The sequence below is a fragment of the Ochotona curzoniae genome, unplaced genomic scaffold, assembly GCF_017591425.1.
Source record: "Ochotona curzoniae isolate NIBS_2020 unplaced genomic scaffold, NIBS_Ocur_1.0 scaffold_4701, whole genome shotgun sequence".
In the NCBI taxonomy this organism is placed as follows: Eukaryota; Metazoa; Chordata; class Mammalia; order Lagomorpha; family Ochotonidae; genus Ochotona; species Ochotona curzoniae.
Genome location: NW_024467122.1, coordinates 7347055 through 7360686, shown reverse-complemented (window position 1 = coordinate 7360686; position 13632 = coordinate 7347055). Strand labels below are relative to the sequence as shown.

The following is a 13632-nucleotide window of genomic DNA, read 5'->3' as shown; positions in this document are numbered from 1 at the left end:
GAGCTGGAAAGGAGCATGAGGGGCCAAGAATATCCAAGCAGAGGTCTGGGATGACTCTTGTACACTTTAAAAATCACTCCACACAAATGGAAGGTTTTTTTCTTTTTTAAAATATTATTCCAAAAGGATCATGCTATCTCCACTTGACAAACAGACAGACACACACACATACACACACACAGGGATCTTCGCTGGAATCTGAGTTTCTAACAACAGACAGAATACATGGCTTGTTGCTAACTCTACACGCATAACCAGGATGTGCAAGCTGTGTTAATGTGCTCCTGCGCCAGAGAGATTGGTAGAAACAGGTGTGGGGAGACCCCGTGCTGGCCAATGTTGTCCCTGTTAATCCCCCACCATTTTCCATGGCTATCCCCCTCCCCTAGCTACTCTCCACCCCCCCTTGGACATTTCAGAAGAGAATTTTATGTCACACAAAGGAAACCTTGTTCCTGAGAACTCAGAGTTTGTAGACATGGGTACAAGAAATGAGCCTTGAAAACATTCTAGCCTTGATTTATCACGTGATGATTTATGGCACAGATGGCCTGCTCTGTGCTCTCCTGGGGACTTAGGACTCTCAGGGGCTGTGCACTAATAGCATCTTCTCACCACACAGGCAGCTCAGGAAATCCCAGGCAGAGCCCCACTGGGCGTGAACTCTTTACCTGGCTCCACAGCCAGAGCTCTGGCTAGGCCTGACCCTCGGCTCCCAGCATGGCTCTAGGCAACTGGTCTGCTTCTGTAGTGTTTTCCGTGTGAGCCAAGGAATGCAGCACGTGCTTATGGAAGTGTAGAATTGCCTGGATTCACTGACCTAACTCCTGAGCCTTCCATCAGAGGGCCCAACTGCAGGAGGGCACTGACTGAGGTCAGAGCTGACCGTGGAGTCCATATATCAGGGGACCCCAGGAATGATGGAACGGTAGCCTCTCATCTCCCTGCACTTTGCATGTTTCCTCTTCCCACGTACCTCATGTCAGGTAGAATCTGATGAAGAGCAAGGCTAGAGGGGACCCAGCACATCTCCCACTCGCAGAAAGAGAGGGCAGAGGGTGAAACTGCCAAGAGCCTCTGGAGAAGCTAAGGCAAACACAGCCTGCTCTGACGTTTTCTGTTGCTGGTTTGGATCTGTGCGTGCGCACGCAAGTGAGTACATGCATGGGTCTATGTGCCTGTGTAAGTGTGTGCACATGTGCTCGCCTGGTTGTTGGAACATACAGCTACACAGATGTGTTCGCATGTGCATGTGTGTGCATCTATGGATGTGCGCTTGTGCATGTGTGTCCACATGTGTGTGTGGGTGTGCACACACAGGATTGTGGGTGGAACTCTTGCCTTCTACACTTGTGAAGGGTGTAAAGGATATTGGACTGGGCAGAGAGGAAGAGAGAAATGTGCAAGGAAGTCCTCAGCCAGCCATAGCAAGAGCCTGAGAGAGAGTCTGCTGCCCAGTAACCTGTCCCTGCCTGTGGCCTGCCCTGCTTTCCGCCAAAATGACACCCCCTGGAAAGGGACATACCATGAGCCTCCCACATGGGGGACAGAGCCCCGGTCCTGAGGGGTTTTCAGCCACCGCACACCCGTGTGGCTTCCCTGTCCCATCCCATAGTCAGTTCCCTAGAAGAACATCATATCTTCTATGTCTGAAGGCATCTTGGGAATTGAAGTGGACTTTAGGCCCAGACACTTCCCACGGTGTGCTGCCTTCAACATGCCAGTAGGTTTCTTTCTTGCTCTGTTTTATCTGGGTGTTACTTCATGCCCTGCCTCCCTCAATGGATGGTGTGAGTGACATGCTAGAAGGGATGTGGGCAGAGAACACTGGTGCTGGCACAGCAGTGGAACCGCCTGTCTACTGCTGTGCGAGCTTGCGTCCCACACCAGCCCAGTACCACTTGTCCCTTCCCATTCCCTTCGCCTCCCAGGCCCCCATCTCCCTAGGGCTGCATGTCTTTTAGTGTTTAAATTTATACTTAACTTTGGATTAACATGTAATACACAATTTGAAAGAGTATAGTGTAACTTTTAACACATATACATAGTTCAAGCCAACTAGCCTATGGAGCCTTTCCATTTCCTTATCTCTCCTTTGCACCTGGTGCCTGCCAGCTCCTCAACTCCAATTCCTTACACAAAATATTATATATCACATCAGCCATGGTCACCACACTGTGTGGTGGAGCCCCAGAACCTCCCACATTCACTCTATTGGGTGGGAGAACCTGTTATCCACCCTTAGTAATCAGATTGAATAATTTTATTGTTATTGTTATCACCTCCCATATATGAGAAAGTGTGGTATTTAACCTTCTGTGTCTGGTTTATTTCATTGAACACAATCAACTCCAGTTTCATTCCTCTAGCAATAAATGTCAGGGTTTCATTCTTTATGGCAGAATACTGCATTGTACATATAAACTATATTTTCTTTATTCATTCATCTGTTTCTTTCAAAGATTTATTTATTGAACAACAGTGGGAATTAGAAACACACACACACACACACACAGATCTTCTATCCCGATGCCTTCCACAGCCAGGTGTAGGCCAGGTCAAAGCTTTCCTGGTCACCCATGTGAGTTGCAGGTGCCCAAGTACATGACCAGCAGCCTCCGCCTTCCTAAGTCTGTTAACAGGAAAGAAGATTGGAAGTAGAGTAATCAACACTCCGATGTGGGATGCTGGCATCACAGATGGCGGTGTGACGTGCTGTGCCATGTGGCCAGCCTCTCCTCACCCCGTGGCTGGACCCTGGGCTGACTCCACATTGTGGCTGCAGTGACCGTGGTGGGACGGGCATTACTTCCACATGTTGATCTCTCTTCCTTCAGATGCACACTCAGAGTGGGAGAGCTGGGCTGTGTGGAAGCTCCTCTCTGAGTGTTCTGAGGAGCCACCATACCTTTCTCCATGATTGCACTGATCTGCACTCTATCCCTCCTGTCTTTGATGATAGCCATGTTACCTGGGATGAGGTGTTTCTTTCTTGTGGGTTTGATGTACATTTCCCTGAAAGTTGGTAGTGTGGAGCTTCCCCTCCCTTGCTCCCAGCATTTGTTGGCCATTTGATTCTGAGAAATGTCTGTTCAGTTCCTTCACCGTTTCCTAACCAGATTGTTTGCTTTCTGCTGTTGAGTTGTTGAGTTCCTTGTCTATTTTGGCTCCAACTCCTCTATGAGAGGCATGCGCTGCAAATGCTTCTTCCCGTTCTGTTGTGTTTACTCTGCTGCTGCTTCCTGTGCAATCCAGAGCTTTCTAGTGTAGCTCAGACCATCTTGTGACATGCATGGGTGGGTGATTTGCGTTCCTGGCCCCCCGAGGTCCTCAAGGCACGGGAGCACTTGGGGGGCTGTCTGGAGAGTGCCCTTGCCCCATCCCCGTGTGGGGTTCTGCAAAGTGCATTTGGTGGAGGAGCCGCAAAAGCCTTGTCCTGGGAGGGGAGCCAAGAGTCAGGTCTGACCTTCTTGGGTCTTTGAAAGGCCTCAGGAAGCTCTTGTCCACTTGCTAGAGTTCTGCCCATCCAGTCCCTCAGGAGGTCCTAGTTGAGCCTGCCTCCATGTTGTGCAAGTTCCTTTCAACGTTACCTCGCTGCATCCAGCTCGGGGGTCCTTATCAGTGGGGCTGCACTGTTCACAGCAGGGTGCTGGTTACATCTCTAGCCTCTAGCCATGAGATGCCAGGAGCACCCTACACTGGGTGTGACACCAGGACTGGCTCCAGGTGTTGCCACATGTCCACTGCAGAGAGTTGCTGTCAGTGAGACCTGCGGCCTGTATGTGTGTCCCTTCCAGTCTCCAGGGAGGTAAGCCAGCTCCTGCAAGCAGAGTGGTGTCATTTCCAGAAATTTCAAAAGCCTCTCTCTGTATCAATCATTTATTTATACCTGTCCTTTGTGCTACTATTATATATCTTCATCACACTTATAATTATATATGTATGTTCTCTGTTATTCTTTTTGTCTTGTTTCAGTTATTTCTTAAGTGATTTTTAAAATGTGAATGTGTTTTATGCTTACCTGCAGGTTTGCCACCCCTGCCACTTCTGATGTCCACCTGGTGTCATTTATTTTTCTGTCCTCTTTTCGGCCATGGAGGTACTCATGTCTTGGCCACATCTGCTGTGATTAATCCACTCGCCTGTTGGTTGCTTGAAGCCAGGATGTTGTCCTGTGACCTCTGGGGGCCAGGATTTCCTTTAGACACAGTACTGTCTTATGCCTCTCAGGCTTTGGCGGGGAGAGGGGATCTGAAAAGGGCTTTATTATTCTCAGTGATGTGTCTCTGGGTGCTTGCATGACTGCAGCCCCAGTGTGTACTCCAACAGCTATTTTTGCCAATTCCTCTCTGACAGTTCTTTGCCTGGGGTCAGCGTTTCTTTACATGCATGCCCAGGTGTGTACTCAGCCAGGAGACCGAGGGGGGCCCTGACACCTCCCTGGAGCGTGCACTGTGTCCTCTGCAGCACCCTTCCCTCTGGGGTTCTGACCCATCACTGACCGCGTGTCTGCTGGGTGCTCCACTCATGGTTTCCTCAACTCAGTGGCAGCACCAAGATCCATCTGGGTTCCTGGCAGGGCTTCAGTTAAAAATGACATCAAGGCAGCAGTGGGGGCAGGCAGAGGGCACGCCCTCCTCCTTCACCCTGGCTCAGGGTCATATCCAGTTCCTGGTAACCATCGTGGCTAAGCAACTCTGTGGAGTCTTTTCACCCACTGCTCACTTTCCTGTCCTTTTTAAAAATATATTTATTTATATTTATTGGAAAGTCAGATGTACAGAAGGAGAAGAGATAGAGAGGAAGATCTTCCATCCACTGATTCAATCCCAAGTAATGGCAACGGCCATAGCTGAGCTGATCTGAAGCCAGGAGCTAGGAGGCTCCTCCAGGTCTCCCATGTGGGTGCAGGATCCCAAGACTTTGGGCCATCTTTAACTTCTTTTCTAGGCCATAAGTGGGGAGCTAGATGGGAACTGGGGCAGCTGGGATTAGAACCAGTGTCCATATGGGATCCTAGTGCATTCAAGGTGAGGACTTTAGCCGCTAGGCCACTGCGCCAGGCCTTCCTTCACTGTCTTATCCAGATTCTTTAAGCATTGTACTTAGCACTGAGCAAAAGTTTTCGAGATAAGGTTTAATTAATATGAATTCAAGCAGAAACGACTGTTGGGAAGACGCAATGCTTGTTCCCAGTCAGCACACCATCTCTGTTTGAACATCGAGGCAGCTGAGTGTTGCACTGCATGGCAGGTGCTCGCTGAATGCTGTTTGTGCCCACTGAGCTGGGCACTGTGCGATCACGGATTCTTCTTCCAGGGTGCTCTCTCCTGTCTCTGAGTAATTGTCAGATGGTGCCAGGATTCTCTGTTGTTGGAACATCTGTACATTCCTTCTTTTCAAACTTCCTCTTGCTTGGTCAGGTTATCTTTTTGAGTTTAGCTTGAGAATGGGAAAGAATGTCTCAGTGACAGGTGCTTAAATGCTTTGAAGGAACTTTGGTTAGAAGCACCCATTTAAGGAGTTCAGGCCCATCATATTCAAGCTAGCTCATAATGCCTACTTGAATCAGAAACTCAGACTTTTGATTCAGACCACCTTGTTCCATACTGACTGTGTTGATCTCAATCAGTGAGAATGGCCTGTGGAGCTTCAACAGAAAAATACTTTGGCCAAGCCCCAGTTCAGACCAATTAAATCTTAGTCTGTGAGGGAGGATCCAGACAATGGAATTTTTGGCAGTCTTCTTCCTTCCTCCGACATAAGTGATTCTAATCTGCGTCCTGGGTTGAGAGCCACAAGTTAAGCCGAACAAGCAGGCCGTGTCCTCTCCGCCGCTGGGCAGGGGGCCACAGCGGGCCCTCCGCCGGCTGAGCTTGCCTGCCAGACAGCAAAAACAGCTGCACCCTGTGTGTGTGGCTTGGCTTAGCCTGCACGCCCATCTTGCATGCTGTAACAAGAGGAGCAGACTTTTCTGTTACATAGGTGTTCTAGGCTAAAATACAGAAAACAGCCCTGTAAATGAAAATCCAGATTTTGAAATAAGCGCATTGGAATTTTTTACTTTGTAGAGAAGCAGAATTCCTTAAATAGTACATATCCCTGGTAAATTAAAAACATTTTACAAGATGTTTTATTAATAATTTTTGAAGAATCTCTTCCTGTGTAAAGTGAGACATGCATGGAATTTTATGCACAAGTACAATTGCCTTTCTGGGCTGCAAAGTTGCTCATGAGATGTGGAGAAAAAGGAAACCAAAGTTGTTAAAGTCCTGGAATTGTACGGTGACCCCTGTCACAGAGAGCAGCCATCTAAGGGAGAGGGAAGGGAGGCCACGGGATCCCTGCCAACAGCCTGAGCCCTGTCCGCCAGCCTGGACGACCCTGGACATGGGGGAGAACGCGGCACCCCCCCCAGCAGCCTTCCAGGGAAACAGTCTGTGGGTTATCAAAAACCTCAAGTGACTCATGTGCACTTTGAAGTTGGTGAAACCTGGAGCAGGATTCATCCTGCACGTTCCCAGGAGGAAAGGGGGAGGGGAAGCAGCTTTCCCAGGGTCCAGTTCCAATTCAGCACAACACCTTTGAAGGGGGAGGGGAGGAAAATTTCATTGTTTTTTCTGTGACCTTGTCAACTTGGATGCTAAGAGCTATATAACACAAAGGCATGTCATTGGCTAGTGGTTTAGAAAGCTGAGTGCTTAAAGTGCACTTTTTTTGTTTTTCTCATAAAGCTGAAAGTTTGCTTTCAAAACAGCCTAAAACGCTGATTCTATTGTTCTTTGTTTCTTTGCCAGCTGTGGATTTAGATGTGGAGTCATTGAGAAAGCAGCGGGACAGTATGAGTCAGTCCCAGCCTCCTGGGCTTTGGCCCGCAGAGTCCCCAGGCTTTCGTCACAGCATTGCCACAAGGTGGGCTGCGGCCTGCAGCTGTTGGGGTGGCTGTCACCCCCCACCGCCTGTGGAGGGGCTGGGGACTGGGATGATGTGCGTCTGAAGTGTTTTAGCTTAGCGATAGTCATTTCTGTTTCTCATTGTCAGGGCTTATTGTTTGCTTATTCCTGCAGCCATTTGGGGGGGCATGCAAAATAGGGCCAAATCCTTACCTGTACCTCACGGAACAACCCTATGTCACTGATCAGGAAATACACACACAGATGTGTTGTGACGCATTACCTAACACTGGGGATATGCAAAACATGCCAGCCCCTGTGCTCCGGGAGAGTCCCTCAGTGTGGCCTGTCGATGTGGCTGGCATTGTGTCACATGCACTTCCGTGACAACCCTTTTACATCTCATACCCTAAAACAGTAACAGGCGCGATGATGTTTTAGATGCACAGACCAGCACGTGAGTGTTCCCTGTTGTCATCAGGCAGTCTGTATTGCACGTGACGTTGTTGCAGTGGAACAGTTCATATCCAGTCATGATTCCTTCATTGTGGGCATGTGCCTTCATTGTCCTATTGTCCAGAAAAATTCAACAGTTTCATTGGGAGACCTTCCCTGGTCTGAAAGTATAGCTGGCAGAATATCATCTCCTCCAGTGTAAAGCCACAACACATCAATAACAATTTATAACATCATGGAGTTAATTGACATGGTATTGAGCAACCAATATGTTAGAAAATGCAAGTTCTTAACCACATCCTGTGACTACTTCATTGACATTTCAATTTTAGTTTATACATAACTGGCTGCTATACACCTTAAAATGGCTATAAGGGTACTATTCAGATGTCTCGTGTCTATTTTCATTTTTATATTTAGCAGCTTATAGTATTTAAGTGTGATTTTTTTAAAGACTTATTTTTATTATGTTTTTATTGGAAAAGTGGATATACAGACAGGAGAGACAGAGAGGAAGATCTTCCGTCCGATGATTCCATCCCCAAGTGAGCACAACGGGCCGATGCTATGCCGATCCGAAGCCAGGAGCCTCTTCCGGGTCTCCCACGCGGGTGCAGGGTCCCAAAGCTTTGGGCCGTCCTCGACTGCTTTCCCGGGCCACAGGCAGGGAGCTGGAAGGGAAGTAGGGCTGCCGGGATAGAACCGGCGCCCATATGGGATCCCAGGCGTGCAAGGCGAGGACCTTAACCACTTGCGCCATCGCGCCGGGCCCTGAAGTGTGATTTTTACTGAACTTGGCGAATGTTAGGATAGTTGAAACAGGCTTGTAACTCTAATAAGGCATATGTTACCACTTGAGGTGTGGAAGATGGAAGGCGTCTGAGCATTTCACGTGTGGCACCAGCTAGCCTGAGGAGGGGACATGGCTTGGACTCTGTGTGTGTGTGTGACCATGACTTGTGATGTTCTAGACTACATGACATGTGATCTTCCCTTGAATCATATCTGCTTGTCTTGGAATCTGAGTGTACGCATCACCCTCTGGTGTCTGTGGCCAAGTGGCTGTGGGTTGCACAAGGGAAGCCGAATCCACAGGCTTGTAATCCCTGCAACTTGATATATACAATGTAAATGTTGCTGTTCAGGAAGCCAGAGGAAAAGGTGTGTACACTGGCTGGAAGAGACACAGCTTGTTGGCTGATATTTCCAATCTGTGCTTGGCTGGCTGCATGGCCAAGGGGGCCAACTGTATGTGAGAGCCATGTGGAAGTTACCGTGTTGGGGCCTCAGGTGGATTAGGGCCTCAGCGTGGGCAGCTCTGAGCAGGGTTCTCACCTTTGCTGTGTCCAGCAGGATATGTGGACATGAGTACAGGTCCCCAATGTGCAGGACCACAAAGCCCCCGTGTGTTCAGGGCATCTGCTCAGAAGAGAAGGTGTGGAGGAGGACCTGGGGCCAGGCAGGGGCTAGGGCATGGAGCCTGGGGCAGCCTCCAGAGGGGCTGCTTTCCCACCTAGGACAACTCTGCAATCCCTGGAGGATGCCTGGCTTGTGGCCAGTCCTCCTTGCTTGGAAGAACTTGGTTCTTTGTTCTAATTCAAGCTTCCTCTTGCCCCCTACCAACCCCTTGGAGAGCAGAAAAAGGAGTTGGCAGGACAGCAGCCAGGAAAGCAAGCGCCAGCCAAGGTGGGCCCTTCCTGAAAGCATCGTCCGTGGGAGGGGCTCTGTGGAGTCCCACTCCCGTGGCAGTGCAGCAAGGGTGTCTTTCTCTGTTGCGTGCTCACTGCAGACACCAAGTTCATTGCTTAGTGTGTCTGAGTGCAGACTTGGAGACTCTTCCTGTGCTGTGGGAAAACCCAGAACATTTCAGTTCAGTGATGGAGCCAGCAGGTGGTGTGCATGCCAAGTTCTTCAAAAGCTGTGTCTGTGCAGATTCCACCATGAGGGGTTTGGTTACAGGTACCACGAGACTCTCAGGGGTTGGTCGGCTTTGGTCTGCAGGTCCCAGAAGGAAAACGCAAGCAGGATGGTTGTGAATGTCATCTTTGAGGAACGTTGTGGGAGGAAGCTGCCTCCCCTCCTCCCGCATTGCTGCCCTTTCCTTTTCTGAGCTGGCCAAGCGGGGAGGCCGAGGTCAGGTCCATCGCTGTACCTGTGACCGGTCCTTGCTGGGAGGACTGCACCTGCGCTCCTTCCTCCAGTATCGGAATACTTCACATTCTGTCTTCGTTTACACATTCTTCTTCTGTCGTTCAGAGCAAGGACTGGTCTGTAACAATCCCATCTCCCTCTTCACTGCCACGTGTCCTAGGAGCTTGCCCTACAAAACTGCTTTAAAGGATCCTGAGAGAAAAAGAAACCACCAACTCCTAGTTAGGAACTATGCTTGACGGTGCCCATGCCTGAGGAGGATACACACTGCGCCCATCACCAGCAGTGACATACAGTGACAATCAAGTGCCCAGGTGGGACATGCTCAACTTAACCATATGGTTACTAGGAATGCCATGTTTGCTTTCTTATTTTTAATATCTATAATTTATTTGAAAGACAGAGTTACAGACAGAGAAGGAGAGACAGGGAAAGAGATCTGCTGTCCACTGGTTTGCTCTCCAGATGACCACAGGAGCCCAGGCTTGGCCAGACTGAAAGCAGGAACAAGGAGACTCATTCAGTCTCTCCAGTGCTGTGGGTTGCCATGACCCAGGTACCTGGGCCATCTTCCGCTGTGTTCTCAGATGCGGGAGCTGGCCAAGAGCGGAGTAGCCACAGCTCCATGCCAGCGCTCGTGTGGAGCCTTTGCCTGCTGCATCACAAGGCTAACCCCAGCCAGTTTAGCTTCCTAAAAAAAAAAATCTTTTTAAGTTTTGTTTTTAACATTGTCCTCAGCAAAACAGACTTGTTGGTGTGCAGAACTATGGCTTTTACATTTACATGCATGTGTGTGTGCCCATCACCATAATCAGGACTTAAAACGCACGTGCCACTTCCTGGTTCTGCTTCCCTGTTCTCCATCTCTGCTGCTCTTTCCTTTCCAGAGTATCACACACTCCACATTAGCATGCACATAGTAGATAACATTTTACTTTTTAAAAATTATATATTTGGGACCCGGCGCGGTGGCGCAAGTGGTTAAAGGTCCTCGCCTTGCACGCCCGGGATCCCATATGGGCGCCGGTTCTAATCCCGGCAGCCCCGCTTCCCTTCCAGCTCCCTGCCTGTGGCCCGGGAAAGCAGTCGAGGACGGCCCAAAGCTTTGGGACCCTGCACCCGCGTGGGAGACCCGGAAGAGGCTCCTGGCTTTGGATCGGTATAGTATCGGCCCGTTGTGCTCACTTGGGGAGTGAATCATCGGACGGAAGATCTTCCTCTCTGTCTCTCCTCTCTGTATATCCGCCTTTCCAATAAAAAAATAATAAAAATAAATCTTTTAAAAAAAAAATTATATATTTGGGACCCGGCGCGGTGGCGCAGTGGTTAAGGTCCTCGCCTTGCATGCCCGGGATCCCATATGGGTGCCGGTTCTAATCCCGGCAGCCCTGCTTCCCATCCATCTCCCTGCTTGTGGCCCGGGAAAGCAGTCAAGGATGGCCCAAAGCTTTGGGACCCTACACCTGCGTGGGAGACCCGGAAGAGGCTCCTGGCTTCGGATCGGCATAGCATCGGCCGTTGCGGTTCACTTGGGGATGGAATCATCGGACGGAAGATCTTCCTCTCTGTCTCTCCTCTCTGTATATCCGCCTTTCCAATAAAAATAAAAAATGAATCTTTTAAAAAAATTATATATTTGAAAGGCAGAGGGAAAAAGAGAGAGAGAGAAATCTGTTCAATCCATTGTTCTACTTGCTAAACAAGCAAGTGTTCTACTTGCTAATCCATTGTTCTACCCAAGCCTAGGCCAGGAGTCAGGAACTCCATCCGGGTCTCCTAAGTGGGTGTCAGGGACACAGGGACCATCTTTCAGTGCCTTTTCGTGGGGAGCTAGATCAGAAATGGAGCAACCAGGACTTGAACCAGCTCTCATACCTGATGCTGGCATTGCAGATGATGGCTTAACACTCTGCCCCACAATGCCAGCCCCAGCTAGTAGATAATTGTTTGAAACTTGTTTACTTAGCAAAATGTCTTCAAGTTCATGCAACTTCTGATAAATGTCCATATTTCCTTTATATTATTAAGTAATGTTTCATTTTAAGTTGTAACATGGTTCATCTATTTATTGACTGAAGAACATTTGGGTGGCTTCCAACTTTTAACAATTATGAACACATTCATTATGTACTCTTGTTTTTGTGTGAACATAAATGTTCATGTCTGTGGAGGAGGATACTTAATGGAGGACTCCCAAGTGCACTGATACTGGAATCTGTAGGTAACTTCCGTAGTGTTTTCCAGCAGGTCTACACCATGTGACGTCTGCACTGGCAATGCACGAAGGCCCCAGCTCCCAGCATGCTTGTCAGCGCTTGGCATTGCCAGTGTTTTTCATGTTAGCTCCTCTGTGTTTGTAGCCAGATCACATGCTGTTATGCTGTTTAAATGTGCATTGTCCCCAAGACTTATCACATTGAACGTCTTTTCACGTAATCATTTTACATTTTGTACGCTCTTTTTCTTTTCATTCTGTCCTCCAAAGTTCTTGTATGCTCCTAGGTGAGTATTTTTTATTATTATTTTCTTCTTGTTGAATTTATGAGAGTTCCTTATTATGTAGACAATTAGGGTATATGATTGGAAGTTGAGACCCTGTAGTAACCTTCGAAATGAAATAAAGGAGTTAGCAGAACTGTGCTGGACTGAGGGACAGTTCCCCTTGGGCCTCTGTTGGCTGCAGCATCCCTCGGCTGGTTCCTAGGAGCTCCCCTCGCCAGCTGCACGTGCGTGGAGTAGCCACACTTGCCTCACTGGCTGTCCACTCTGACCCCTCCCCTCTTCTGGTCCTGCCCTCTGCCTCTGTCGGTCTGCCTGATGAGTTTTTGATGTTTTATTTATTTATTTATTTATTTATTTTCAGTTCTTTGTTTTCTAACTCATGGTATGGCCTAGCAGGTTGGTTGGCTACTGGCCTGTCTTGAAGTGGAGCCTCTGGTCTGGGGCCACATGTCACGTGTTCTCTCCAGACCTCCTGGGGGAACATCATTTACAGCCCTTGTTCCCTTTGTCTAGGAAATCCAAGATGTGCGGAGTGAGGACGAGGAGGAAGAGGAAGAAGAAGAGGAGGAGAAAGAGGAAGAGGCTGGCAAGAGCAAAGAGAGAGACTGTTTGAAGAATGGCCTTGGGACCAGCAGGCACCTGCTTCTGAACGGCCAGCACAGCCGCTAGCCCGCAGCCCATGTGTGTGCTGACACAGTGCTGCAAGGACTGTGGGTGCCTGGGGCAGACCCGCCACTGGGCCCAGAGCCCCCACCGAGCCCCCAGATCCTGACCATCCCCCTCCACCTGCCGGAGATGTGTTTCACAATGTTGTTGTTGAGAAATGTTAAATATAACATGCTCACAGAGGCCCCTGTAGTTTGGGCTGCAACTGGTCCAAGTCGTCACAGGTCTGTCCAGGGCCATCTTGGCTCTAACTGCGTCTCCTTGTGCAGCCAAGAATGCGACCTTCCAGAGCTCTGCTTGCCGAGGGCCCTTGTGCTATCACCTTGCCCATCCAGGGCCATCTGATACGTGCTAAGTAGGTTCACTTCAACCCAGTGCCCCAGGCCACAGAGCACGGAATGAGCTGGAAGGGTCAAGGGGACAGTAGCAGGACTGCACCAGGAGAGCTGAGATGGGACCCCGGCCGTGGACACACTCAGGTGTTTTACCTGCACGTGGTGGAGGGGCTGATGCATGTGCAGACACCCATGGGTGGGAAGGATCAGATGAGCTAATGAGGGCTATCCCCTGCCCTCACTGCATGGAGGTCTCTGCCAGGTCTGGGGGGCAGAGACCTGCCTCTCCTTGGCCTGAGCAGGGGGCAGTGCTATAAAAACTGCCATGATGCCAGTCCGAGCTGTTGGGAAATGCAAACACCCAGAAGGCTGTTTCTGTTCACACAGTACCGTTTCTTAGCTCCACAAGGATGCTTCTGGATCCTTGCCCTGGACCCTCCTCCTTGGGCACCTGGCCCCCTGGGCCCCTTCCTTCTGGGTTTTTGCTGGTCCCTTTTGTCCTTCCGAACAGGGCCACCTGCCTGCTGCTGTGGCCCTCCTGTGCCAGCAGGGGGCTCCCTGAGCCCTGTCACCCAGGGACTGTCACACATGGTAAAGCCTGGAACGTGGCCCTGTGCAGGCCAGGGCAC

General features: G+C 49.6%; 1 protein-coding gene across 1 annotated transcript in view; it reads left to right on the top strand.

The window, feature by feature from the left end:
- The window catches only part of CERS3 (ceramide synthase 3), a 65173-nt gene extending 52415 nt beyond the window's left edge, over window positions 1-12758 (top strand). Inside the window, exon 11 of the mRNA XM_040969188.1 lies at window positions 12516-12758. Coding sequence (XP_040825122.1) covers window positions 12516-12671 — 156 coding nt within the window. The 3' untranslated portion in view covers window positions 12672-12758. The remainder of the gene's footprint in view (window positions 1-12515) is intronic.
- Window positions 12759-13632: the final 874 nt, after the last annotated feature.